The 27,875-nt window shown below is 40.6% G+C and overlaps 1 protein-coding gene across 2 annotated transcripts in view; it reads left to right on the plus strand.

Annotated features, from left to right (window-relative positions):
- Positions 1–19,297, plus strand: part of LOC135310848 (E3 ubiquitin-protein ligase RNF38-like) — a 205,611-nt gene extending 186,314 nt beyond the window's left edge. For both annotated transcript variants that reach the window (XM_064439904.1, XM_064439906.1), the window contains 7 exons: positions 11–181; positions 3,587–3,748; positions 4,900–5,006; positions 7,449–7,533; positions 8,948–9,069; positions 10,163–10,262; positions 15,778–19,297. In XM_064439904.1, coding sequence (XP_064295974.1) covers positions 11–181; positions 3,587–3,748; positions 4,900–5,006; positions 7,449–7,533; positions 8,948–9,069; positions 10,163–10,262; positions 15,778–15,840 — 810 coding nt within the window. In that variant the 3' untranslated portion in view covers positions 15,841–19,297. The remainder of the gene's footprint in view (positions 1–10; positions 182–3,586; positions 3,749–4,899; positions 5,007–7,448; positions 7,534–8,947; positions 9,070–10,162; positions 10,263–15,777) is intronic.
- Positions 19,298–27,875: the final 8,578 nt, after the last annotated feature.

Genomic DNA, 27,875 nt, shown 5'->3' on the forward strand with positions numbered 1-27,875 from the left:
TTTCTTTCAGATGCTTCAGGCGTGCTCAGTCCAACATCTACCAGTACCATATGCAGCGTTCCCACCTCTGATTTCTAACGACCCTTTCCTTTTGCATCCTCCTCACCTCTCTCCGCATCACCCGCCTCACCTGCCACCTCCAGGGCAATTTGTTCCCTTCCAAGCACAGCAGTCACGTTCAGTAAGTAATGCTTCTTATCCCCTCTCCTAAAATATTTGGAGGTTGATCAGCAAATAATGCTCTTGTCCTTCTAATAACGTTCTGGTTGAGAGAACAAATGGATCTGATTTAGAGTAAGTAATAGGGTTTTGTAGTAGTGCTATCTGAGCAAGACTTAGTCTGAAGAAAAAAAAATTATTGTTTTGAAATTAATTTTGATTCTCTTAAGATTTCCTCAGCTGTTGCCCACTCTTTTTCCCTGGAGGCCTGTACTCCTGTCAGTCTGACATAAATTTGCTTCATGTACTGCTTCTGCAGGTGGTGTTCTTCCAGAAAGTAAAAGAGAATATAGAGACCCAAGTGTAGTGCAGCAGTGGTCTCAGAGATAAAACTTTGTAGAGAGACTAGAAAGCACAAAGCATTATTCCTATTGCATGCTTCTACCACATTAATTCACGATTTGTTTAGAGTGAACCACTGTATCTCCCCTGAACACTAGTGTGAAAAGTATTACTTAAACCTTCTATGGCCTACTGGAACCTCTTTTCTCCCCTGCTTATGGAAATCATTGACTCTTTTCACTTAAACAAACTTGGCTGAAAAGTTAATGCCTTCATAATAGGGCTTATGCAAACATGAGAGAAGATGCTATTTTGGACGCGAGGGAAAAAAATTGCATTTTGTAATTTCTACTTACTAATCTTCTGCCAGAGGTTAGTAATTTCCACTTACTAGTCTTCTGCCAGGCACCTTTTGCCTGTTTCTTTGGAGCTCTACCAATATTTCATTAATACAGAAATACAAAATAATTTCAGTATTACTAACAAATACTGCTCAGACTGTTCTGAGCAGTAACAAATACTGCTGTGTTAAATGTCAGGTGTTGGCACTGTAAATAATCTATTGGCACAATAGACTATTTATAAGTATAAATCATGGTGTTCATAATGAAGATTTTTGCTTCACAGGGAAATGCTGAGTTGTTTTTGTAAAGAAACTTCTTAATTCTTCATACATCAGTGTAACTTCAATTATTCATTATGGTAGTGAAGTAGAAGTATTTTCTTCAGTTTGAGAACATATCTCTATTAAGGAAATCAGTTGCTGCCTTATATATACAGTCTGATGAAAGGGATCATAGGCTCACAGGATCAGAGGATAATTCAGGTTGGAAGACACCTCAGGAGGTCTCTAGCTTAACCTTCTGTTCAAAACAGCATCAGCTATGAGGTCAGGTGAGGGTGCTCAGGGCTTTTTCCAGTTGGGTCTTGAAAAGCTCCAAGGATGGAGACTACACAAACTCTCTAGGATCCTGTTCCACTGCTTGAATGTCCTCATGGTGAAAAAGCTTCTCTTTGTATTTAGCTGGAATTTTGACTTACGCCCGTTGTCTCTTGTCCTTCCACCATGCACCACTGTAAAGAGCTTGGCTCCATCTTCTTGATCAAATCTCTGCAGGTATTGGAAGGCTGCTGTTAGTTGTCCTTCCCCCCTCCCCCAAGCCTTTTCTTCTCCTGGCAGAAAAAGCCCGGTTCCCTCAAGCTCTTCTAATAGGACAAATGCTTCAGTCCCCTGACCATCTCGGTGGCCCTCCTTTGAGCTTGTTCTACTTTATCAATGTCTTTTTTTTTTCTTTTCTTTTTTTTTTTTTTTTTTTTTTGTATTTGGGTGCCCCAAACTGGATGTAGTATTCCACATGAGGTCTAAAAAGTGTTGAGTAGAAGGTGGATAATCACTTTGCTCAATCTACTGGCTATGCTAGCTTGTTAATACAGCCCAAGATACTGCTAGCCTTCTTTGCTGCCAGGGCACACTTTTGGCTCATGTTCAGCTTGCTGTCTACCGAGGGCACCAGGGCCTTTTCAGCAGAGCTGCTTCACAGCCAGTCATTCCCCAGCCTGTATTGTTGCCAGGGGTTCTTCCTTCCCAGGTGCAGGACTTGGCATTTGTCTTTGTTGAATATCATAAGGTTCCTGTTGGCCCATTTCTCCAGCCTGTCCACGTCCTGCTGTATGGCAGCCCTACCTTCCAGTGTATGGACCATCCTCCACAATTTGATATCAGCTGTAGACTTCATGAGCAAGTACTCTGTCTCTTCCAAGTGATTGATAATGTTGTTAAACAGGATGGGTCCCTGTGGTATACCACTTGTTACCAGCATCTTGGTAGAGTATGACCCATTAACCACTATGATCTAAGCCTGATCATCCAAACATTTTTTTATCCATCTGTTTGTCCACCCATCCAGACTGTAACATCCGAACTTGGTTACAAGAATATTGTGGGAGATAGCGTCAAAAGCTTTGCTAAAGTTGAGGTAAATGACATCCACTGCTCTCCCCTCATCCACAAATCTAGTCACCTTATCATACTAGACAATCTGTTTGATCCAGCATGATTTTCCCTTGGTATAGCCATGCTGACTGTTCCCTCTTCCATGTGCCCAGAAATATGTTCCAAGAGGACTCGCTTCATGATTTTCCCAGGGACTGAAGTAAGGTCGACTGGCCTGTAGTTTCCCAGATTGTCCTTTTGGCCTTTTTTGTTGATGAATGCAATGTTTGCCTTTCTCCAGTTGTCAGGGATCTACCCCGATCTCCACAACCTTTTAAAGATGATAGAGAGCAGCCTTGCAAGGACATTGGCCAGTTCTCTCAGTACCCTTGGATGTAGTCCTTCTGGTCCCATGGACTTGTATGGGTCAAGTTCTCTCAAGTAATCAATCCCTGACTCAATCCTCATCCACTGCTAGTAGTTCTCCAGATTCGTCTCCGTGCCCAAGTGGCACAAGAGGGAGGAGGGGTGGGGGGTTATGGTCAGTATATAGCAGTCATTCTCTGCTGCACCTTTCTTTTCACACCTTTCCTCTGCTCTGGCATGGGTTCTCAATGGGCCACAGTTCCTTTGGGAAATATTCTGTTCCAGAGTGGGTCCTCCATGGGCTGCAGGGAATATCTGCTCTGGTGCCATGGAGCACCTCCTCCTCATCCTTCTCCTTCTCTGACCTTGGCATTCCCTCTGCTGTTTCTCACTCTTTTTTGTTCCCTCCTACTCTCCATCCAGGGTTTTTTTTGTCCTTTCTTAAATAGTTTTTCACAGAGGCACCACCAACACTGCTGATTGTCTCAGCTTTGGCCTGCGGTGGGTCCATCGCTGAGCTAGCTGGAACCAGCTGTGTCTGGCACAAGGCAGCCCCTTACCTCTTCCCACAGAGGCCACCCCTGCAGCCCCCCCCCCCCAAAAAAAAAAAACCAAACAAAAAACAACAAACAACCAAACAACCCTTGCCACATATACCCAATACAACTCCATAAAATTTCCACAATTCCTCAGAACATATAATTGGAGTTGTGGATTTTTGGTATTAAAAAATAAATTTTAAAAACTGGTTTTCTATTAATACAACAAACCCTGTATTTCTTTTAGCCACTTCAAAGGATAGAGAATGAAGTAGAACTGCTTGGAGAACATCTTCCTATAGGAAGCTTTACCTACCCTCCATCAACTCATCCACCAACACTGACTTCCCCAGCTCCTATCCAGTTCTTAACCCATGATCCTTTACACCAAGAGGTTTCATTTGGAGTTGTAAGTATTGCTTTTTGTACTACATCCTCATGTATGAGGAGTTCAAGTTCTTGATCTTTGCTCTAAGTTATAACCATTTCATTGAAAAATGGCATTTTTGCAATTGAATTTCATTAGTGGGTGCAGCTGTGGAAAGTCAGGGTGGTTGGTTTTTGCGGTTAGACTGACTTCATATAGTCTGAGGGCTCAAACTTGGAAGAATGAAAACATGCTAACAAAGTCTTTGAGCGATCTTTTTCATAAAAGCAAATGTCTCAAGGCCTCTGAATATCATTTCAGTAGTGGTGTGTGAATTTTGGTTCTAAAAATCTGCTAACATTTTTTTTCACTATTAAGTATTTTTAGGAAAAAACAATTTATGTCTCAGTTACAATTCTTTACCTGCTCCCATTTTAGTAGACAGTGCAAGATGTTTTAAACAGTCATACTGAGGACTTATGTAAGTAAACTAAAGAGCTTTGCATGCAAATTGAAACGGGAAAATAGTCTTTTTCTCCTATGGAAATAATGTGTTGAAGCTGTAAACTTGAATGTCTCTTTAGGCACTATATCTGTATGCAGTTGAAAGGCTACAGCCCCTCCTCCCAAAAGTGAATGTAATTGAGCCCGACTCTGAATGTGATTTCTTTATTTATTAATTTTAAACCTTGCTCTTTATTTAAAGTGGTTTTGCTGTGGAGCATCCTGGCAGTGCTCCCTAATGGATATTTGGCTTATATCAGCGAAAGAATTCCTGTATATATGTTGTTTAAAACTCTTATTCCTACCCAACAAGCCGCGCAAGCCAGCGCATTCCTCCAGGTCTAAAGCCCTCAGCTTTTGTTTTGCAGCATGTTCACCAATTCAAGTCCTGCCTGTCCAAACAAGCCCATATATAGGCTAAGCTTTACAAAATGCTTATTAGCTAGCTTGCAAGGGTTTCTGGTTAGCATTGTTACTTTTTTCCTGCAGGATAGTATAATTATATATTACTGATGAGATTTGTTGGTCAAAACAATTGTTTGAAAAGGCTGGTATTTTTTGGCTTGGACAGGGCTGGATTTTTTTTTTGGATGCTGCCTTATTTAAAATGTATTTCAACATTCACTTTTCATTTAATTTCTTTATTAAATAAGACAAGAAAATATTAAATTTTTTCTTCCTTTTTACAGCCTTACCCACCTTTTATGCCTCGAAGACTCACAGGGCGCAGTAGATACCGATCACAGCAACCAATACCACCACACTCGTACCATCCCAACCTATTACCATATGTGCTGTAAGTCCAAAGCTCATTATACTCATAGGCTACTAAATAACTCTGTAAGCTAGTTGATCCCCTCAATGTTTTTTTTTATGTTTGGGCTCTACCACAGGGTACAAACAGTTCAGACAATCTCAAGGAATAAGGGAGCTTGTAGTTATATTTAAAGTTTCCAGTCTATTTGAACAGCATATATACCTGAGCAAGGAAAAAACAAGTACAAGTGAACAGTTTGATGATAATGTAGTTTTGGGATCTTCTATGCCTCTTCTTTCTGTTGAAATCTCCTTAAAGATGTTCGATGTAGAATGGTTACACTTGATTCTTGGATAACAGTTATGAGTTATACCCATGGTTACATCCTAAAGTATACTTAAGTAGGATAAAGATCTAACAGTCCTTACCAAAAAAAAAAACAACCAACAAAACAACAAACCACAACCAACCAGGCAAATCAATTTACTCTTAATTACTGAAACATAATATATGTGTGTGTGTTTTTTGGTTTGGGTGGTTTTCTTTCTTCTGAACTGATAATCTGTTACAGCTTTTGAACTTCTGTACCTGATTAATCACTTCTGGAAGAGAAGTAACATTAAGGGATTATCAGTAACCTTTTAAAGTAGATCCTGTCTGCTGTAGTTTAGATGTGTGACACAGAATTTATTGTTCTTCGTAGGTTCTGTTTTTGAAATGAATACAAAATGCTTAGAAAATGAGGATTTATTTTAAAGGTGTCATTGACAGGGAGATAATCCAACTTTGTCATTTGTAGTTTCTGACTCCGCAGTTTGACTTGCATCAAAATAGCACCAAGATATATGATTCAGTGAAGTCGTCAAACTTTTCATTGTGCATTCTGACAAAGTCTGCTCTGATGTTATAGTCGCTTGCCTGTCTACTCAGGGACAGTGTGTCACAATCATTCCTGATGAATTTAATCAGGTGACATTTATAGTGCTGTGGATTTTTTATTTCTATGGCTGTGCATTAAACTTTGACCCATATTACTATCTTGGAACGAGGATCATTTAACTTAAAATACAGAAAAATGGCACACTCTTGCCTTTATATCTGAAGAGGTTCTTCTCTGGCCAAATCCATGTTATATGGGAATGCATAGTTGGGTCTGCTGTCAATGTGAAAGTTGGCCCAATACTATATTGTAATTGTCTTTGTTATGTGTATTATTGAAAAGGAGACTGAGGGGTGACCTCATTGCTCTCTACGGCTTCCTGAGGAGGGGAAGTGGAGAGGGAGGCACTGATCTCTTCTCCCTGGTATCCAGTGACAGGACATGTGGGAATGGCTCAAAGCTGCCTCAGGGGAGGTTCAGACTAGACATCAGGAAGCATTTCTTTACAAAGACGGTAGTCAAACACAGCAACAGGCTTCCTAGAGAGGTGGTCAATGCCCCATGCCTGTCAGTGCTTAAGAGGCACTTGGACAATGCCCTTAATAATATGCTTTACCTTTTGGTCAGCCCTGAAGTGGTCAGGCAGTTGGACTAGATGACTGTTGTAGGTCCCTTCCAACCAAACGATTCTATTCTATTCTATTCTATTCTATTCTATTCTATTCTATTCTATTCTATTCTATTCTATTCTATTCTATTCTATTCTATTCTAGTGCTTGAATGCTTTTTTTATTGGGGAGCTAAGTGAACTTGGGTTATTTATCTTAGCTGTTATTCTATCTATTTAAATAAGTCAAATTTAAAACCAGAAACCCTGTTCAATACTAATATTAACTCTGTGATGAAGGCTATCAAGAGATTAATTTCTGTAATAGCACTGAACATTACTGTAAGTATGAGTTGTTATAACAATATACATGCAATTTGAAAATGCAATACAGCAAGTATCAAAAAGTGGTGCAATTAGCTTTCCTTTGACACCTTGAATTTTAATTCTTAATTTCAAATGTAACCTTTTGACTGATTATTAGAATTTCATAGAATCATAGAATGTCCTGACTTGGAAGGGACCCACAAGGATCATTGAGTCCAACTCCTGTCCCTGCATAGGACAACCCCAAAAATTCACAATATAGCTCTGAAGGCGTTGTCCAAGTGCTTCTTGAATAATAGTGTCAGGCTTGGTGCCGTGACTACCTCCCTGGGGAGCCTGTTCCAGTGCTCCAGCAGGTGAAGAACCTTTTCCTAATATCCAACCTAAACCTCCCCTGGCACATCTTCCTGCCATTCCCTTGGGTCCTATCATTGGTCACCAGAGAGAAAAGACCAGCACCACCATCAGTGTTGAAGACTGAGGTGAAGAAAACATTACATGTCTCTGCCTTGTCTATATCCCTGGTTCTTTGAGAAGAATAGATTCATCTATGTCAATCCTTTTTTGATTTAAGAAGGATCAGTAACATAACTCTACCTCTGCCATATGTTTGCATGCTTTCCTTCAGGAAGATCTTGAGTCTTATCATTGTTTGTTCTTCTGGCAGATCAGTGCTTCCAGTGCCACCTGCGGTTGGACCAGCTTTCGGTTTTGAGTTGGACGTGGAAGATGGAGAGGTGGAAAACTACGAGGTTGGTGTATGAAGTACAAATTCACGTGGAGCAGAGGTTAACTCAATACATGAACTTAAATGGTCTTTTGCTTTTCAAAGACAAAAAATGGGATTAAATAAATGCAATGTTTATGAAGACAGAATCTAGAAACATTTTTTTCATACTAGTTGCTAAAACTGGATGTTAGAAACACTCTTATTTTGTATCTATTGCCTTTCCCCAGAATCTATCCTTTCAGATTAGCGATGGTTAAATTCCTCAACTTTCCATTCTAGATATGACTCTTCTTTTTGCATTTTGCTTGATTTTTAAATAGCGAGCATAAATATCCTTTTCTTTTGAATATGTTACAACTTAGTGCTTTTTATGTACCTTGCTAACTTTACAGGTTAGTGTTAACATTTTAGGGTGAATTCAGGAAAATGTGATGTTGGCAAGAATGTCTTAATGTATATTTTTCTCTTGCCAATAAAGAGAGTACAGCAAGTCGCATATTTTGAAATAAATTGTCAGTGGTGTCTTACATAATTGAGGGCCGATCCCAACTCTTGTCCTTGCTGCTTCTCAGGCTGTTGGATTCCCATCGGATTCTGTTCAGAAAACCTCAGCTGCCTCCTACCCCTCCTCATGTATCTATTTCTCCTTGCTTCTGTTCAGAGCTGTGCATTTATGCAGTTGCACAGCATTTACAGTGTAATGACAAGCTCTTCTATAACACTTCTTGTGCTAGTTAAAAGAAGCATCATATTGTAGCTGATATGTTGGGCTCCAGATTTTGAGCTATTTGACTATCTGTACTCTTTGCATCTTTCATCAAATCTCTTAACTTCTGTGCTTTGGTTCTCTATCAAGTTGATACTGATGTTTTTCTGGAGCCCCTCATGAGGGAGCAGAAATTATTTACATGAGGAGCACTTAGGTACAGTGTTCTACCTGTATGAACGAGTACAAATTTTAATCAGAAAGTGTCTCTATTCAGTTTGATGTCATGCCTCTGTTTCCAAAGGTTCAGCATAAAATCTCCATGTCTCAATTCAGCTATCTCAAGAAGTGGAATGGGAGTCAAAAGTTGTCCCCTTAAACTCTTGGCCACATAGAGCTAGGCTCATTGCCTATTCCTAGAAAGCAAGTTTGCCAACAATTTCTTCTGGTTACTCACACTACTGTGTGGGGAATGGGGGAAGGGGGTTCACTTACAAAGCAAAACACATATCAAGCTGTGAATAACAGTTAGATCAATGATCAAACATTGAAAGACATCTTTCCATAGCACTTGCAGTTGTAGAGAGAGAGAAGCAAGACTAAACATGCCTTGGACATGTGGGTTGTGCTACCTGGTAGGATAGTGACATGGCAGAAGAAATCACTTCTGGTACAGCTGGAGTTTGTTTGAGCAATGAACATCAAAAAGTCCAAATTCCTTGTTTCGTAGGCACTGCTGAATTTGGCAGAACGTCTAGGAGAAGCCAAACCTCGAGGACTGACAAAGGCAGACATTGAACAACTTCCATCTTACAGGTTCAACCCAAGCAATCATCAGTCAGAACAGACATTGTAAGTACATCTATCTCAAATTTACATACTGCGTTTACAGTCCTTTAGGCTGCAGCCTCAACTAGGCAAATACTGTAACACAAGTGCTCTAAAAGCACTCAAATAAAAAAGATAAATTTTCTTAAACCATTTTTAGAATCAGATATCATTTATCTTGGCTTTAAAATTCTGTAGGGTCTCACTTCAGTTAGATGTTCAAATTCAGTATTTTAAAAAAGCTTTCCAAATTTTTGTTTGGCATACTAGATATTAAATGGTCATCATCAACTTGGAATTCAGCCTATATTGAAATATTTTCCAATTACTAAAATTTCAAGTACTCCTGGAAGAGCTTTTGACAGTCTTCGAGTTTTACAGTCATATTTTCTTATTTTTTAAGACTAATTCTGTTTGAAAGTTCTACATAACAGAGAAATGACCTATAAGTGAAAGGCAGTGAAAGTGATATACAGTGCTGTCAAATGTTTGAAACTGAACAGAAGAGGTTTTTTTCTCTGATCTTACACTTAGAGCAATCTTCAATGTTATTTTTAACATAGTAGGGAATAAGAAAAATAAAAATACCAGAGAACTTAAGTTGATGATGTCCCTGGGGAAGAAATGTGTTTATAAAACATGTACAACATAATATAGATGCAATTTAATGAGAAATTTTTCGTACTAAAAAATGTGTGTGATCTTTAATCAGTTATGGCTTTGAGAAATACTCAAAGCAAGTTTTCTGTTTTTTATTTTAATATAGCTAAAATTAAATTTAAAACTGAAAGAAATATGCTATAGGATGTGCACTACCTGTTTATATCAGCAGGCATGAACTCTAGTATTTACTATTTACTGCTTGGGCCAGTGCACTCCCATGGGTATGAGTTTGAGTCCTTGTCTGCTTTGGGATTTGAAACTATGGTGCACAAAACAAAAGCAATTCTCATTTTACACTGGTCCACTAAAGATCTATACCCACAAAAGTTTGATCACTGTAGATACTCCAGTGGTTTTAAAATTTTTTTTTGCAGAAACACCTTATAATTTGCCTATAGAATATAAATTATTATTAAATGGGAAATTTTATAGATATTTGCTGTCTTTTTTTTAGGTGTGTAGTGTGTATGTGTGACTTTGAGGCAAGGCAGCTACTTAGAGTCTTACCCTGTAACCACGAGTTTCATGCCAAGTGTGTTGATAAATGGCTTAAGGTAAATAAAATCTGTGTTGGATGCAATTTATAATGTCCTAGTTTGTGGTTTCATTTTGTCTTTAGTTTTCTACTGCATTTCATCTCGTTTGTCATATTTAATATTTGGGCTCTGAAGTAACAAAAAAGGGCACAAGCTGAATTTGTCGTGTTTGTTTTTTTTTTTTGTCTCCTTACGGTATAGAAATATTCTTTTTTAGTGATTAACAAAAGCTATTTCTTTATAATAATAATTGGAATAGGGTCATTTTAAAAGGAATATGAGGAGAATGATCTTCGCTGGTAGAAAGCACTCCTATAAGAACCCCTGCTATCACTATGAATTTGAGTACTTGGGGCAAATAAAAAAGTATCTATAAGTATAAGGCATGACTGAGATATATTTTTTTAAAAAATAGACAACATGAAATTATGGCTTTATGCATGCTATGAGATATTCTTTCAAAACAAGTTGGGGGGAAGACCTAGAAGCAGGACAGCACAATAAGTTGACAGATAGAATAGCAGTGGTACAGAACATGAGGAGGATAGGAATACAGTTTAGAAGATGACGTATAGGGAGACATCTGTACAAGCTGTGTTATGCAGACCTACTGCTAATAAGGTGTTCATTCCTTTCTTGTCTCACTTTTTAAAAAATTCTATTAATTTACTTTAATCTGTCTGTAGCCTGTGTTGCAATATCAAATATGCCACAGTCCTATGTGAAAGAAGCATGTCAAACATTCCCTAGAGAACTATAAATGTAATCTTATGTTACATCATTTTAAGATATATTTTAAAAATAAATAAGTTCTCATGCTTTGCTGACAAATGTATTCCTATAAAGAATTGTCGTGGTTTAGCCCCAGTTGGCAACTAAGCACCACACAGCCGCTCGCTCACTTCCCCCCCGCCAGTGGGATGGGGGAGAGAATCAGACGGGTAAAAGCGAGAAAACTCGTGGGTTGAGATAAAGACAGTTTAATAGGTAAAGCAAAACAGTAATAGTAAGAATAACAAAAAAAAAAAAAAAATGAAAAGGAAAAAGCAAAAGCTGTGTGTGCAAGCAAAGCAAAACAAGGAGTTCTTTCACTACTTCCCATCGGCAGACAGGTGTTCAGCCATCTCCAGGAAGGCAGGGCTCCATCACGTGTAACGGTTACTTGGGAAGACAAACGCCATAACTCTGAATGTCCCCCCCTTCCTTCTTCTTTCCCCAGCTTTATATCCTGAGCATGACGTCATATGGTATGGAATATCCCTTTGGTCAGTTTGGGTCAGCTGCCTTGGTTGTGCTCCCTCCCGTCCCGGCTTCTTGTGCCCCTAGCAGAGCATGGGAAGCTGGAAAAGTCCCTGATTAGTATAGGCACTACTTAGGGACACTTAGCCGCTACTTAACAACTAAACATCAATGTGCCATCAGCACTATTCTCATACCAAATCCAAAACACACTATACCAGCTACAGTGAAGAAAATTAACTCTATCCCAGCCAAAACCAGCACAAGAATATACATTTTTGACCTGAATAAAGTCCTATAATTTCTAGGCTTTATAAAGTAAAAAAAATTACTGCCTCGTGCATACAGTAGAATATGCTGTGCATAAAGTGAAATATTGGATTTGATATTGGCAGTAGTTGTTTAGCTAATGAATAATGATAGGATTTTTTAAAAAAAGAAATATGAAAACATCTTTGGGTTAGAGTACCCAATATATTCTAAAGCTTTTACAGAATCTAGGACTGGTATAAATGCTTCCACAACACTGCTTTTTTTTTTTTTTCAGTAGAACTCATTTCAATGAAATATGTGCTTGGGTTCAGAATACTGTAGAACATGTCTGAGAATCAACAAGATGACTGTAAATATCTAGTTGTTTCAGCTTGAAATATATTTTTAAAGCATGTTAATGTTCATAGATATTTATTTAGATTGTTTTATACAGTGATTGTCAACTAGGTTAAATTAACATATATGCAAGTGTCAGTACAGAATATTTTCCAGTCCCATGCTATTCATGTCTGTGGTCTGGGGAAAGGCTGAAGCATGCTTCCACACTGGAATTGTTAAACCGTATAATTGCATAAAGCTTAGTCATGTTAAGAGCAGTAAGTGCCGGATTCTGCACCTGGGACACGGTAATCCTGGTTATATGTACAAACTGGGGGATGAGATGATGGCGAGCAGCCTGCGGAAAGAGATCTGGGGGTTTGGGTGACTGGCAAGTTTGAACATGAGTCAACAGTGTGCTCTGGAAGCCACAAGGGTCAACTGCGTCCTGGGGTGCATCAAGCACAGCATAGCTAGCCGGTCGAGGGAGGTGATTGTCCCACTCTGCACTGCACTGGCGCAGCCCCACCTCGAGTACTGTGTGCACTTTTGGGTGCCTCAATTTAAGAATGATATCAAACTATTAAAGTGTGTCCAGAGGAGGGTGACCAAGATGGTGAAATGTCTCAAAGGAAAGACCAGGAGCAGCTGAGGTCACTTGGTTTGTTCAGCTTGTGTAGGGGAATAGACAGGGATCAGTGACCGGAAGATCACGGGATGTGACGGAAAGATAGACTCCTCCCCATAGGAGTGGCAGGAACAGGAAGCACAAGAGCTATATAAGCGTGTGACGCAGCTAAATAAACGGACATTTTGTATCCATCATATTGATGTCTGTGCATCACTGTCCCCAGGGTGGGTAGAGCCCTGTGTCCCGGAGATATGCGGCCCAAGATAAGTTCTCCCATAGAAGCGTACAGCAACAAGCTTGGAGAAGAGAAGGTCGAGGGTTGACCTCATTGCAGTCTAAAGCTTTCTTGAGGGGGACAGCAGAGGGGGAGGTGCTGATCTCCTCTCTCTGGTGACCAGTGATAAGACATGAGGAAATAGAATGAAGCTGTGCCAGGGGAAGTTCAGATTGGACCTTAGGAAAAGGTTCTTCACTGAGGTTGGTCGGTCACTGGAACAGGCTCCCCAGGGAAGTGGTCATGGCACCAAGCCTGTCCGAGTTCAAGGAGCGTCTGGACAATGCTCTTAGTCATATGGTTTAGTTTTAGGTAGTCCTGCAAGGAGCAGGGAGTTGGACTCAAGGATCCTTATGGGGTCCCTTCCAACTTGAGATATTCTATGATTCTATCATTCTGTGTGTGTCATGGAGAGAAGGTAAACAAGCAACAATAGCTTGCTCCCTCTTCTGAAATGAGAATTAGGACCATTGGGTGTCATGCACCCCATGACATGGGAGATGTTGAAATTATGTGAAGGTTGATAAGGTTTTGAAAAAATAATTACTCCCAGGGTTGTTGATGCAAAGACATTGCATCTGGCTCAAAAAGCACTTGACCCACAGACTGATGGCAGGTAGGGGAATGTATCAGGGAAATATCACACATGCTCTTTCTTATGCACCTGCTGTTGGTCACTGTTCAGTTCAGCATATTTGACTAAATGAAGCTTTGGTTTGACTCAGTATGGCAGTTCTTATGTTACATTAAGCACTTTCAATTGGCAGTCAAAGGGTAGTGAAGACAGCCCTTAGAGATCAGTAAAATGGGGAAAAAAAACCCAGTTTTGGGGCATTCTTTTTTTTAGTAATCTGAAGTGAACTATAGTATTTGTGAGGCAATTCTGTGCTGATGCTTCTAATCAAGCTTAGAAATTGCTGACGTCTAATACTAGTGTTGGCTAGAGGATGACTGACTTTAGAAAAAACACATCAGCCTAATGGTGTCAACTAGGCAGGTTTCTCTTTAAGTGAAAGATTTCTGTAATCTGAGCCTAAAGGGAGTACAGTTATACTATGTCAACACAAAATTTTTAACTGTGTTTAGGGAGTGAGGTAAAATAACTTTTGCACTTTAAATTCACATCCCATGTTGATAAACTGTGCAAGGGTACACATTATCATTGGTAAATTTTAGTTAAAATTACTATTCCATTACAAGCTGGTGATGCAACAATAGAAGGCATCAAAGCAAACATTGACTTGTCTACATATGAAATTTGGATTTTTGTCTGTCCTATAGTTATAAAACCCTACATAGAAATGCTTTTTCAGGCAGTCAACCATTGGAATAATCTCCCCAGGGAAGTGGTTGACTCAGCCACATTGGACACCTTCAAGAGTCGTCTGGACAGGATGCTGGACCATCTTGTTTAGACTGTGCTCTTCCTAGAAAGGTTGGACTAGATGATCCCTGAGGTCCCTTCCAACCTGTGATTCTGTGATTCTGTGAATATGAGATAGCCAGGGGAAAAACTATTTTATACTGGATTATGTGTCTATATATTAGACTACAACAAGAGAAAAAATCCATGTTAAATAAGGCTGAAGACTCATGAAAGAGGTTAAACAGTGAATGGGACAAGATTAACAACAGAGAGATTATCCTTTTTGTTTGTCAGTCTTTTCAACTCTCAGTTTTATCATGTTTCACAATATCTGATTGTTTATTTATATCCTAACTCATTGAGTCAAAGGAATACATGAAAAAAATTTATTTTTTTTTTTAAAGCAGGATTTAGTCATAGTTCCAAAGAAAAACTTGAAAACATGACCTGTGTTCACCCTAAAGGCTCAGGTTATAAATCCTTTTCTTCTAAATGTGGTTCACTTCAGTTAGAAAATTTCTATTTAATGTTTCTTATGATAATTTCAGTTCATTGTGCAGCTCTTATGTTACAGAAAGTTAGTTTGCCTGAAGGAATAGCAAGTTAAGAGAGGATACACATTGCAGCCTATGATACATCATGTGTACCTAATTCATCTTTACACCAGTTATGTTAAGATACAAAGGGGAATTAATTTAATGAAATACACAAGAACAAGTAGTCGAACAAGGGTCCAGTGATGCTGTGCAGCCTCCGTCCTGGATATTTTCAGGACCCTGAGTAACCTGGTCTGACCTTACAGCTGACTCTGCTTTGAGCAGGAGGCTGGACTAGAGACCTCATGAGGATCTTTCCAACGTGAATTATTTTAGGAATCTGTGTGTTCTCAACAAGCTTTTCAGTGAAGGGCTAAACTTAAATCTTTTATGCATGTTCACCTTTGGAGCTGTTTAGTCAGATTGTGTGTTGTGTCTGTTACAAAAATCCCTTCTCTTCCCCACCCCCCCACCCCCGCTCAGCTTTCAAGCTTTGGCCAAGCCTACATGATAGACGACTCCTCTTCTGCTGGGATAATGGGGTAGCAAGAGCCTAAAAAGCTGTGATTCATGACAAAGAGCTAGTAAGACTAGGATGCCCTGATATAGGGAGCTTTTTTCGATCTCTGTCTTGCTTCTCTAGTGATGGTGGGTTTCTCTGCCCACTGTATTTTTCTTTAGAGTTTACAAAACTTTTAGGTAATTTTAACATACTCTGAAGTAACATAAAATGGGTGCACACTGGGTTTATCTTTTTTTTTTTTTTTTTTGTCCCTTTTGGGTACTCTTGATCGCTGCGAGTGGCAGTTTCATTTTGTTTCTGGGTTGTAGACACTGTTACCTTAATGAGTGTATTTGTCAGTGCATTAAACTTTCTTTTATTTCTGGTTTTACAGGCAAATCGTACCTGCCCAATTTGCAGAGCTGATGCTTCAGAAGTGCATCGTGATTCAGAATGACTAATCTAAGAGCACAAATCTGGTTTGGGTGTTCTTGGTCACGTGTATATATGAACTATCCATTGAACTTACTCATGTGGCTTCCAGCATTCCCTCTACACAAAAGGGTCAATGGACATTTCTTTGCACTGTGCAACTTAATAGATTATAAAGCTTATAATTAGTCTTCACAATTGTGAGATTCCTATACTAACTGTGTGATTGGAACTCCAAAGATGTTTTTTAGCTTAATTTTGTGTGTGCACTAACTTTTCCTGGTTTTTGTGTGATCATTCCAAGTGTTGCTGAGAGATTACAGTGGACATGATCTTTTAGCATGTGCTTTTATAAAAAGTGGTAGCTCCGAACAACATAGCAATCTACCTTCAGATACTGTGAGTAGGCATGAATGAGGGAAGGGGTTGAGAGGATGCGTGAAGAGCACTTGTGACTGGGTGTGTATATGTGTTTGAGAACATATATACCAACATGCACTAAGAATGTATGTATGTATTATTAATTATGCTGCAATGTATAATCTTATGTTATTTAAACAGTACTAGTACTGTACACTGGTTTCTTTCCTTATGTTTGGAGTCACACACTGAATGCAGAGGATGCTGCAATTATAGACATTTAATATTTGCTCCCCAATATACTTAATCATATAAAAAGACTTTTTTACTTGCTATTCAAACAGATGTTATGCTTCCCCTTTATTGGAGGCTTTTAAGTGTACCTCTGAAGAGTGTGTTCATTACTCAGTATATGAGTGACTAACCTTGGGTTTTTACACACAATAGGAAATCCAAATTTCAGTATGACAGGTTTACTGCTTATTTTATCGATATAAAGTTGCAACATTGCATAACTCAGTTAACAATATTAACACTTCCAATTGATTACTTCAGTGCTGAAGCTTTTCTGTTCTCTTTCTCAGTTATTCTACCTGGGTTTTATTTATGTTCAGTTGATTTCAGATTAGACTTGAGTTTTGAAGATAGTGCACTTTGTGCTCCTCCTCCAAAAGGAAGCTGAAAAGATGCTGAGGGTTGTGTGCAAAGTTTCTTCACTTTGACCATTATACTTGCTAAGTATGTACTCCTTTAGTATATAAACATTGGCTTTAATCACTTATGCTCTTTGTTCACAAGAGACATTGTATACAATTAAAAAAACTTGTAAGAGGGTATGATTTCATTCCTGTGACTTAATGAACAAAAAATTTTTAACTTTTTTTTTCAGAGAAGTAGAACTTTTTATTTTTGTGCTTCAAAAAGGGTTGGTGGTGGTCATTCACTGCTAGAATGCAGTTGTCTTAGGGTGCTGCTTCTTAGCCTTCTGTATTTTCTGATGTTTGGCATGAAAAAATTTCCCTTATTTATTTTTCCATCAAGTCTCCATAGTGTTCCACTGTAGAAGAGTAAATTGGTACACCATCCAAAAAAATAATGCTGTGAAATGGGAGGTAACTTTCATTTGACTGCCTTTCAAATAATATTTTTCATTGTGTGGTTGAAATTATTGACTTCTTTAACACTTCAGAGTGTTAAGAACTTGAAGATGTTTCAGTGAAATAACTGGATCTAAACATACCATAGTTAATCAAAGGATGTGATTTTTGGCATCAAAATGTTTGTTCTTAAATTTAGTGTCAATACCTTGGTTACAATAGTACAGGTGACACAACTACCAATATTGCTATAACTTGGTGCCAGTCTGAGCTTTGTTTGTTATTTGTAATTTCTGATACTTTTGTATGCTGCTGTGCTTGAATATCAGTTATATTTTCAGACAATTTTGTTTTCTATGCTCTTGCCCTTCTTTGAAGGTTCTACAAACCAATTAATTACAGCTACTGTTTTTGCTTGTTTCAGATGCTCTTGTCTTTTAGTTACACAAGTAGTACTCAAAACTTTAGTCTGTCCATATTTGTCAATAATTAAGAATGCTAAATAAAAATAGAGTTATATCAATTTCAAAATATTAGTTTCCCCTCTCCCAGGCACTAAAGAATGGACTCTTCACAATAACATCAAAAAAGTTAAATCACCTATAGTAAACTTTAATTTTTAGCAAATGAAATCATGTGGTTATTTTAAAAAGTGTGTGCTGTATATGTCTTATAATACTTAAGGTCTCTAATATATCTAAAAGAACCCCAACCTTAGCTGTACAGGTTTAACCATAACAAACACTACTACACTCAGTATTCATTTTGTTTGAAGCATGGAAAGAAGGCACTTGTTTTAAGATAGATGAAAATGCATAATGAACAAGGCACACTTCATGAATATCAAGGGGAAAGTACTCTTCTTTCTCTAACTGGAGAAATCTTGGTGTGCAATGTCCCTTTTTTGCCAGTAAAACAGTGTGAGGCAGCTGAACATTTAGGAGATGGAGTATCTAATTTGGTAAAATATTGAATTTAATTGTTGCACTCCTGTGGCTGATCAGTTCCTGAATGTTACTTCTGTTTGCATGGGACTCTTGCAGATGTGTGCAGACTTGTTTCCTGTGGTTAGTGTATATAAACAGTGCACATGCATGCGTTCCGAATCAGATCAGACCAACTACAACCAAGTCTTTTCTACTGTGGCCGTCAAAAGAGGAGGGGAAGGGGATTTATACTCAGCTATTAACTGCCATGTGCTGTGCACATTTGTGTCTAATGTCACAGCCTGTTGTGGTGCCTGATGGTACCAGAATCCAGCAAGACAAATAAATGTTCATTGCCTTCTGCCACACTTACCCAATGGGGGTGGGGGGTGGGGGCATGTTACTGTTATGGTTTACCATATTGGCACATTTGTTGGTTTTGGGTTGTTTCTTTTTAGTTTGTTGGGGGTTTCTTTTAGCAAGAGCTTTCAATATAACTTTGACCTAAGAGAGAGAGAGGCTTAAAGGTTTACAGATATCTCCAAGGTCTCATTTTATCATTTTATTTCCAGAAATCTTACTGTGCAAAGTAAACCTTTTTGTTGTGTATGGCTTCTGTAAAGGTTCTTGACCATGATAACAAGATGTGTTAACAGCTGAGAAATATTTGGAATGGCATTTACCAACCTTTGTTTTACTTTTGGAAAACACATTTTTGACTGAATTATATTTAGACTCTTATAAATGAGCTATGTGGGTTTTGTGGGTTGTTTTTTCCTTTCCTTTAGTACATTGTTACCTCATTTTGCTATTTGTTTGGTTTGTTAATGATTATCAAAGCTTATGGGTTTTGTTAGAATCATATTTTGTCAAGTGTTTTCTTTAAAATCACACTTTATTGTATCAATTAGCATATTTTAAATGTATTATAAATATCTGTAATGAAATAGTTTGCAAGCTTGAGAAATTTTTAACAAAACATACTTTTTAGTGAGTTATTACTAAAGCTTTATGAAATAGTGCAATTAATTTTTATTTTTAAACTCTGTGCCCAATTTTGGACAGAGTTGTTCAATAATAAAAATAAAGATATGATGTATACTTGCACAATTTTGGCCTGTTCCTTCTTCCTAGAAAGGGATGCAGTCCTTGCCTTGAGTACTCTCCATATTTCAGTGCTGCTTTATGCAAGTCTAGATGGAAGGGTAATATGGTTGGGCACAAGCAATCCAGGAGATTTCTGGAGCATGTTCATGACAGTTTCTTGGTGCAGGTGACTGATGAGCTGACATGGGGAAAGGCACAGTTAAAAGACAAGAGGCAATGGGCCCAAGCTGCTATTTGGAAAATTCTGATTATATGCAAGGAATTTTTTTTTCCATGAGTGTGGGCAAGTATTGAAACGTGAGCACAAAGTGGGTTTTGAGTATTTCTAAAGATGGAGAGTCCATACTTAACAAGGCCCTGAGCATCCTCATCTAGTGGATCTGCTTTGAGCAGGGGAGTGGACTAGATGATCTCCAGAGATTCCTTCCAACATTAAAGATTTTTCTTATAGTTCCACCCCAGTATGAGAGTTGGGTTGGGGGGGTCCTGCTTTGCTAACTCTGTCAAGTAGATTTGTTTTAATTAACCAGTTTATTTATAGAGATCCTAGGAAGATGCAATTTAAAAAAAATGCAGTGTCATGTCTTTAATAGTTATTTTACAATTTAATTTCTTGAATCATAACATTTTTTAAAGCTTTGTGCAGCTTTCTACAAATGTTATTTAACTGAAATGAATGATAAGGAAGGTGGGTTGTTTTGGAAATATAATTTGCATTGTATGTTAGGTGAAGATGCATTATGTCTTGCAGTGCTCTTGTGTGAGGTAAAAATATATCGCTGAATTAGGAGATAAATCTGAAGTATAGAGTTTGGTTAGTTCAGGGTCACAGACAGAAACCAGTGGTAAAATAGAGAGAGTCCATTCTGTGGGTAGGGTTTTGTTTGGTTGGTTTTTTGCTGGTGGGATGATGTAAACTGAGTCTTCAGATGTAATCTGTTTAAAGGATTTAATCCACACAGTGCAGCTGACCATTTCCTGCTGCTGAAATTATTTTTGTGCTCAAAGTGCATAATATTTGAAGATCTAGTGGAGTTTTCCTAAAGTTACTCTTTATGGGAGGATCCACTTAACTATCTTTTGGTTTTATAATCCTGACTGATAACTAGTTTACCCTTTACACAATAAAAATTAGCTATCAACTGGAAAGTGGACAGTATTGCCACTAGTACTTATATTTGTACAAGCTAAGGTGCTAGGCTGCCCAGTTTTAGTAATGACAGAGCCTCATGGATGTTCAAAACTGACTTGATTAGGACCTGTGTCAGCACAGCTTTGAAAGCAGGACATCTTGCTGTAGATGGACTAAATGCTAGCAGGTATGTCCTGAACCTAAACTAAAATTTAAAAAATCACCTTAAATGATTTCACTGCTGCCTGTGTACCATGATCCCCCACACTCCACCCTACCGAAACCTTTCCTGCAGAAATAGACCCAGAAGTGCCTGTACTGCAAACACCGCCTTCATGTGCAGCAGCCTACATGGCTTGTAAGGTCTACTGTGTTAAGCCTAGATCACTGGGATCTCTATGGCAGCTAAAACCATGACAAGACAAAACTGGGACAGTGACCCCAACTGACCAAAGGGATATTCCATACCATATGACATCATGCTTAGCATATAAAGCTGGGGGAAGAAGGAAGGAGGGACATTTGGAGCAATGGCATTTACCTGCCCAAGTGTCATGGTTTTAGCTGGGATAGAATTAATTTTCTTCACTCTAGCTGGCATAGTGCCGTGCTTTGGACTTAGTATGAAAATAATGTTGATAACACACTGATGTTTTAGTTGTTGCTAGGTAGTACTTATGCTAGTCAAGGACTTCTCTAGCTTCCCATGCTCTGCCAGGTGCACAAGAAGCCGGGAGGGGGCACAGCTAAGAGAGTGGATTCAAACTGGCCAAAGGGATATTCCATATCATGTAATGTCATGCCCAGTATGTTAACTGGGAGGAGCTGGCCAGTTGAGGCAGGCAACAACCGTGGCTTGGGGACCAGCAGCGTCAGTTGGCAGATGGTAAGCGGTTGTATTGTTTGTGTTTTCTGTTTTTTCCCCTTTTTGCCTTTTCCTTTTTATTATATTATCATTATTATTATTATTTTATTTTAAGTATTAAACTGTTCTTATCTCAACCCACAAGTTTGGTTTTTTTGCTTTTGCTCTTCCGATTCTCTCCCCCATCCCGCTGATGGGGGGAGTGAGCGAGCAGCTGCATGGTGTTTAGTTGCCTACTGAGGCTGAACCATGCCTTTTTGATGCCCAACGTGGGGCTCAAAGAGTTGAGATAATAATAGTTGCTGGTCACAGCACAGACTCTGTTCTCATTGACTGTTTATCTGACCTGCACCATGCTCTTGTATATGCTGTGTCTGTTAAAGATTGGTGTTGGTATTTGTGGTCTGCTGTGCTCTGCAGTGATTGGTGATGTTTTGCCTGGGAGAGTTCTTTTTAAAACATTGGCCTTGAGTTTTATTTGATATTTGAAGTATATATTGAAGCCGTTACTGTATGTCAGGTACCACCTCATGGAGACAATTAACAATTATACCTCCTCCTCTGAGAGGATTTTATGGAGGAAATACAGAACGGCACCTTAGCTACCATCTTATATAATGTCTCCTCCTTCATTACAACTTTTCAATATCTTGAACACACTTGGGTAGTTAAGATACATCTGTTGGTATTGCTGTGGCAGACGGTGTCAGTTCTGTCTGAGGTTAATAAGCAATTTAAGAATTTCATCCAGAGATCTGCCCCAAGGCTCAATAGCTATGTGTGGCAGGGTATGTGGGATAGTATGGGCAAATGCCTAAGACAGTGGGCACCCCCAGTGTTGTGGGACTTCACCCCTGAACAAGTGCAGAATCCTGAAAAACTAGTAGAGTATTTGGAGAAAGTATGTTGTCATCCTGGCAATCCAGAGAGTTACAAATCACTGCAATGTGCTGGGGCCTGGCTATGCTTATCGAGCCCTGTTTAACACTCTTCAGTACCCCCAAGGGGAGGAGAAGGCCTCTGGATCTAAAAAGACAAAGACAAGGAAAGTGAGAAGCACTGTGGCCACTCAAACCCCCACGACAGACACTGCAGCTACTCCAACCCTGGTGACAAACACTGCAGCTGAATCAGAGGACCAACCTGTGCCAGTATCAGTCGCCCCTATACACAAGAAGAAATCTTGGAAAAGAAAGTCAACTCATTTAGAAAGAGCTGATGAAAAAGCAGGGCCATCACAAGGAGAGGAGAAGGAAGAGGAAGAACTCGTACAGGAAACAGAAACTACCCGATCCCTATGCTTGAGTGAGTTGGGGGATATACGGAAAGATTTTGGGCATCGTTCAGGTGAGCACATTATCACCTGCCTGCTCCGATGCTGGGATAATGGGGCCAGTAGTCTGGAATTAGAGGGGAAGGAAGCCAAACAACTGGGATCCCTCTCTGGGGAAGGGGGCATTGACAAAGCAACTGGAAAAGGAACACAAGTCCTCAGCCTCTGGAGGCGACTTCTCTCCAGAGTGAGAGAAAGGTACCCCTTCAAAGAAGATACTGTATTTCGCCTAGGAAAATGGATGACCATGGAGAAAGGTATCCAGTACCTGAGGGAACTAGCCGTGCTTGAGGTGATTTATGGTGACCTGGACGATCAACGGTCATCCAAAGATCCAGATGAAGCTGAGTGCACACGACCCATGTGGCGGAAGTTTGTATGGAGCGCACCATCTTCTCATGCAAACTTATTGGCAGTAATGTCCTGGAAAGATGACGAGGCACCAACGGTGGCGGAGGTGATTGATAGACTCCGGAAGTATGAAGCAAATCTCTCTTCCTTGCTCATCTCTGCTGTGGAGAAACTGTCCCGAGAGGTCCAGCAACTCAAAGAAGATATGTCCTACTCCCCACCAGTACGGACAAGTATCTCAGCCATTAGGAGCAAGCGTCCCTTTGCTCAAAAGAAGGGATGCACACGATGGGGCACCCTATGGTTTTACCTGCGTGACCACGGAGAGGACATAAGGAAGTGGGATGGAAAACCTACCTCGACCCTAGAGGCACAGGTATGTGAGCTGCAAGGGAAAACAAACATTCAGGGGAGTTTCTCCAGGAGAGCTGCTGCTCCAGTTTCCCGTAAGCAATTCCCCAGACAGAGGAGCAAAAGCGATGATTTTCTGTCTGATCTTAATAGAGACACTTGTGATTCATATTTACAGGAAGGGAGTGATGAACACTATGATCAGGACTAGAGGGGCTCTGCCTCCAGCCAGGTGGAGGAAAGGGATAACGGGGTTTACTGGACTATTTGGATCCGATGGCCTGGCACATCAGACCCACAGGAGTATAAAGCTTTAGTGGACACTGGAGCACAGTGCACCCTAATGCCATCAAACTATATAGGGGCAGAACCCATCAGCATTTCTGGAGTGACAGGGGGATCCCAAGAGCTAACTATATTGGAGGCCAAAGTGAGCCTAACCGGGAATGAGTGGCAAAAGCACACCATTGTGACTGGCCCAGAGGCTCCGTGCATCCTTGGCATAGACTACCTCAGGAGAGGGTTTTTCAAGGACCCAAAAGGGTACAGGTGGGCTTTTGGAGTATCTGCTTTGGAGACGGAGGAAATGAGAGAGTTGTCTACCTTGCCCATTCTCCTGAAGGATCCTTCTGTTGTGGGGTTGCTGAAGGTTGAAGAACAACAGGTGCCAATCGCCACCACAACAGTGCACCGGCGGCAATATCGCACCAACCGATACTCCCTGATTTCCATACATGAGCTCATTTGTTGACTGGAGAGCCAAGGAGTCATCAGTGAGACCCGCTCACCCTTTAACAGTCCCATGAGGCCTGTGGGGAGGTCTAATGGAGAGTGGAGGCTAACAGTAGAGTATCGTGGCCTGAATGAAGTCACTCCACCTATGAGTGTTGCTGTGCCAGACATGCTAGAACTTCAATACGAACTGGAGTCAAAGGCAGCCAAGTGGTGTGCCACAACTGATATTGCTAATGCTTTTTTCTCCATCCCTCTGGCAGCAGAGTGCAGGCCACAGTTTGCTTTCACATGGAGGGGCGTCCAGTACACCTGGAATCGACTGCCCCAGGGGTGGAAACACAGTCCTACCATAATGCATTGGAACAAGGTAGAGCTCCCTAACACCTACAATACATTAATGGGCATCATCGTGTAGGGCAATACAGTAGAAGAAGTTTTTGAGAAAGGGAAGAAAATAGTCCAAATCCTTCTGAAAACTGGTTTTGCCATAAAACAAAGTAAGGTCAAGGGACCCACAAAAGAGATTGAGTTCTTGGAAATCAAATGGCAAGATGGACGTCGTCAGATCCCAATGGATGTGATCAACAAAATAACAGCCATCTCTCCACCAACTAGCAGAAGGAAACAAATTTTTGGGGCGTTGTGGGTTTTTGGAGAATGCATATTCCAGATTATAGTCTCATTGTAAGCCCTCTCTATCAAGTGTCCCGGAAAAAGAATGATTTCAAATGGGGCCCTGAGCAACGTTAAGCCTTTGAACAGATTAAATGAGAAATAGTTCATGCAGTAGGCCTTGGGCCAGTCTGGGCAGGACAAGATGTAAAGAATGCGCTCTACACTGCAGCCGGGGAGAATGACCCTACCTGGAGCCTCTGGCAGAAAGCACCAGGGGAGACCCGGGGTCGACCCCTAGGGTTTTGGAGTCGGGGATACAGAGGGTCCAAAGCCCGCTATAGTCCAACTGAAAAAGAGATATTGGCAGCATATGAAGGGGTCCGAGCTGCTTCAGAAGTGGTTGGTACTGAAGCACAGCTGCTCCTGGCACCCCGACTGCCAGTGCTGGGCTGGATGTTCAAAGGAAACATCCCCTCTACACACCATGCAACTGATGATACGTGGAGTAAATGGGTTGCACTGATCACCCAGCGGGCTCGAGTAGGAAACCCCAGTCGCCCAGGAATCTTGGAAGTGATTATGGACTGGCCAGAAGGCAAAGATTTTGGATTATCACCAGAGGAGGAGGTGACACATGCTGAAGAATCCCCACTCTATAACAAACTGCCAGAAAATGTGAAACAATATGCCCTGTTCACCGATGGGTCCTGTCGCCTTGTGGGAAAGCATCGGAGATGGAAGGCTGCTGTATGGAGTCCTACATGACAAGTAGCAGAAACTGTTGAAGGAGAATGTGAATCGAGCCAGTTTGCAGAGGTAAAGGCCATCCAGCTGGCCTTAGACATTGCTGAACGGGAAAAGTGGCCAGTGGTCTATCTTTGTATTGACTCATGAATAGTGGCAAATACAGTGTGGGGCTGGTTACAGCAGTGGAAGCAAAGCAACTGGCAGCGTAGAGGCAAACCCATCTGGGCTGCCACACTGTGGCAAGATATTGCTGCCCGGGTAGAGAACCTGGTTGTGAAAGTACGTCATGTGGATGCTCACGTCCCCAAGAGTCGGGCCACTGAAGAACATTGGAACAACCAGCAGGTAGATCAGGCTGCCAAGATTGAAGTGGCTGAGGTGGATCTGGACTGGCAGCATAAGGGTGAACTATTTCTAGATCAGTAGGCCCGTGACACTTCAGGCCATCAAGGGAGAGATGCAACATGCAGGTGGGCTCGTGATCGAGGGGTGGAGTTGACCATGGATGTAATTGTACAGGTTGTCCAGGTATGTGAAACATGTGCTGCAATCAAGCAAGTGAAGCGGGTAAAGCCTCTGTGGTATAGGGGACGATGGCTGAAGTATAAATATGGGGAGGCCTGGCAAATTGACTATATCACACTCCCAGAAACCCATCAAGGCAAGCGCCATGTGCTTACAATGGTAGAAACAATGACCAGCTGGCTGGAAACGTATGCTGTGCCCCATGCCACTGCCTGGAACACTATCCTGGGTCTCGAAAAACAACTCCGGTGGCAACATGGCACCCCAGAGAGAATTGAGTCAGACAACGGGACTCACTTCCGAAATAGCCTCATACATGCCTGGGCCAAGGAGCGCAGCATTGAGTTGGTGTATCACATCCTATATCATGCACCAGCCTCTGTAAAAAATGAATGGTGCAATGGACTGTTAAAGACTACACTGAGCTCAATGTGGGGTGGAACATTCAAGCACTGGGATATACATTTAGCAAAAGCCACCTAGTTAGTCACCACTAGGGGTCTGCCAATCAAGCTGGCCCTGCCCAGTCAGAACCCTTACGTACTGTGGAAGGGGATAAAGACTTTGTAGTGCATGTGAAAAATATGCTGGGGAAAAACAGTCTGGATTATTCCTGCCTCAGGCAAAGGCAAACTGGTTCATGGGAATGCGTTTGCTCGAGGACCTGGGTGGGTGGTGCGGGAGGATGGAAGAGTTCGATCTACCCCAAGGGGATTTGATTTTGGGTGAGAACAGGCAACGAACTGAATGGTATGTTGTTAATTGCTATATAATGTTTTATGTCATCACTACTATGGTTGCTATATGTCATATGAATGGTATCATGCTGGAATCTCTCAAATTCTTAAGAAAATGAACTTTCAGTGAACCAAGGTAAGTGCAGCAGTGATAGAACAAGGAATAACAGTGCAGCGGTGATGGAACAAGGACTGACTTCAGTATGCAACAATCCAACACCGCACAGACCATCTCTCTGGCCCTGAAAGACTCGTACAATAGATGGAGCCCAAGTCATGGACTAAATGGACATTTTTATGGACATTTGTGGATATTTTACAGACATTTTACGGGGGTTTTCTATAGACTAAGGGAATGATAAATGATATCTGTGTATTCTGTTAAAGGATGGGAAGGCGAGTGGTAGTTATTGAAGCTGAACCACAACACCAAGTAACCCTTACGCGTGATGGGGCCCTGCTTTCCTGGAGATGGCTGAACACCTGCATGCCGATGGCAAGTAGAGAATGAATTCCTTGTTTTGCTTTGCTTGTGTATGCGGCTTTTCCTTTACTTATTAAACTGCCTTTATCTCAATCCAGGAGTTTTCTCACTTTTAGTCTTTCAGTTCTCTCCCCCATCCCACCGTGGAGGGGAATGAGTGAGAAGCTGCATGGTGCTTAGTTGCCAGCTGGGGTTAAACCACAACACTGAGCCAGCACATTTGAGGAGACTACCACCTGAACTCCAGTGCCCTTCATCTACTTTTCCTGAGCCCTGTAGTCACAGTTGGCATGTTCAAGGTCTTCCTTAGGAGTTTCATTGATACCCATGTCATAAATTGAGACCACAATGGATCATAATCCAATTAGAATTTTATTAATTGTAGCAAGTAGAATATGAGCAAATACAGCGCTGGACGGCAGGGGAGTCTGCGCTCCGCCAACTGCCGTACTGAGCAGTTCAAACAGTCTCTCTTTATACATCTTTACTTCCATGTTCAATGAGATAGTGGAGGTACTTTTCGCATGCTTCAGTTGTTGTTAGGGGGTCGTTTCCTGCTTCCTGGTGATATGGGGTTGCTTGTCTTATCTCTGTCGATAAGTTTGGACATCTGATGGTTATCTTGCATAAGCACGCCTGGGAGGTATTCTTCGCATGCTTTACATTGAGCTTAACATAAGTCTTAATAAACAATA

The sequence above is a fragment of the Phalacrocorax carbo genome, assembly GCF_963921805.1.
Source record: "Phalacrocorax carbo chromosome W unlocalized genomic scaffold, bPhaCar2.1 SUPER_W_unloc_2, whole genome shotgun sequence".
NCBI lineage: Eukaryota > Metazoa > Chordata > Aves > Suliformes > Phalacrocoracidae > Phalacrocorax > Phalacrocorax carbo.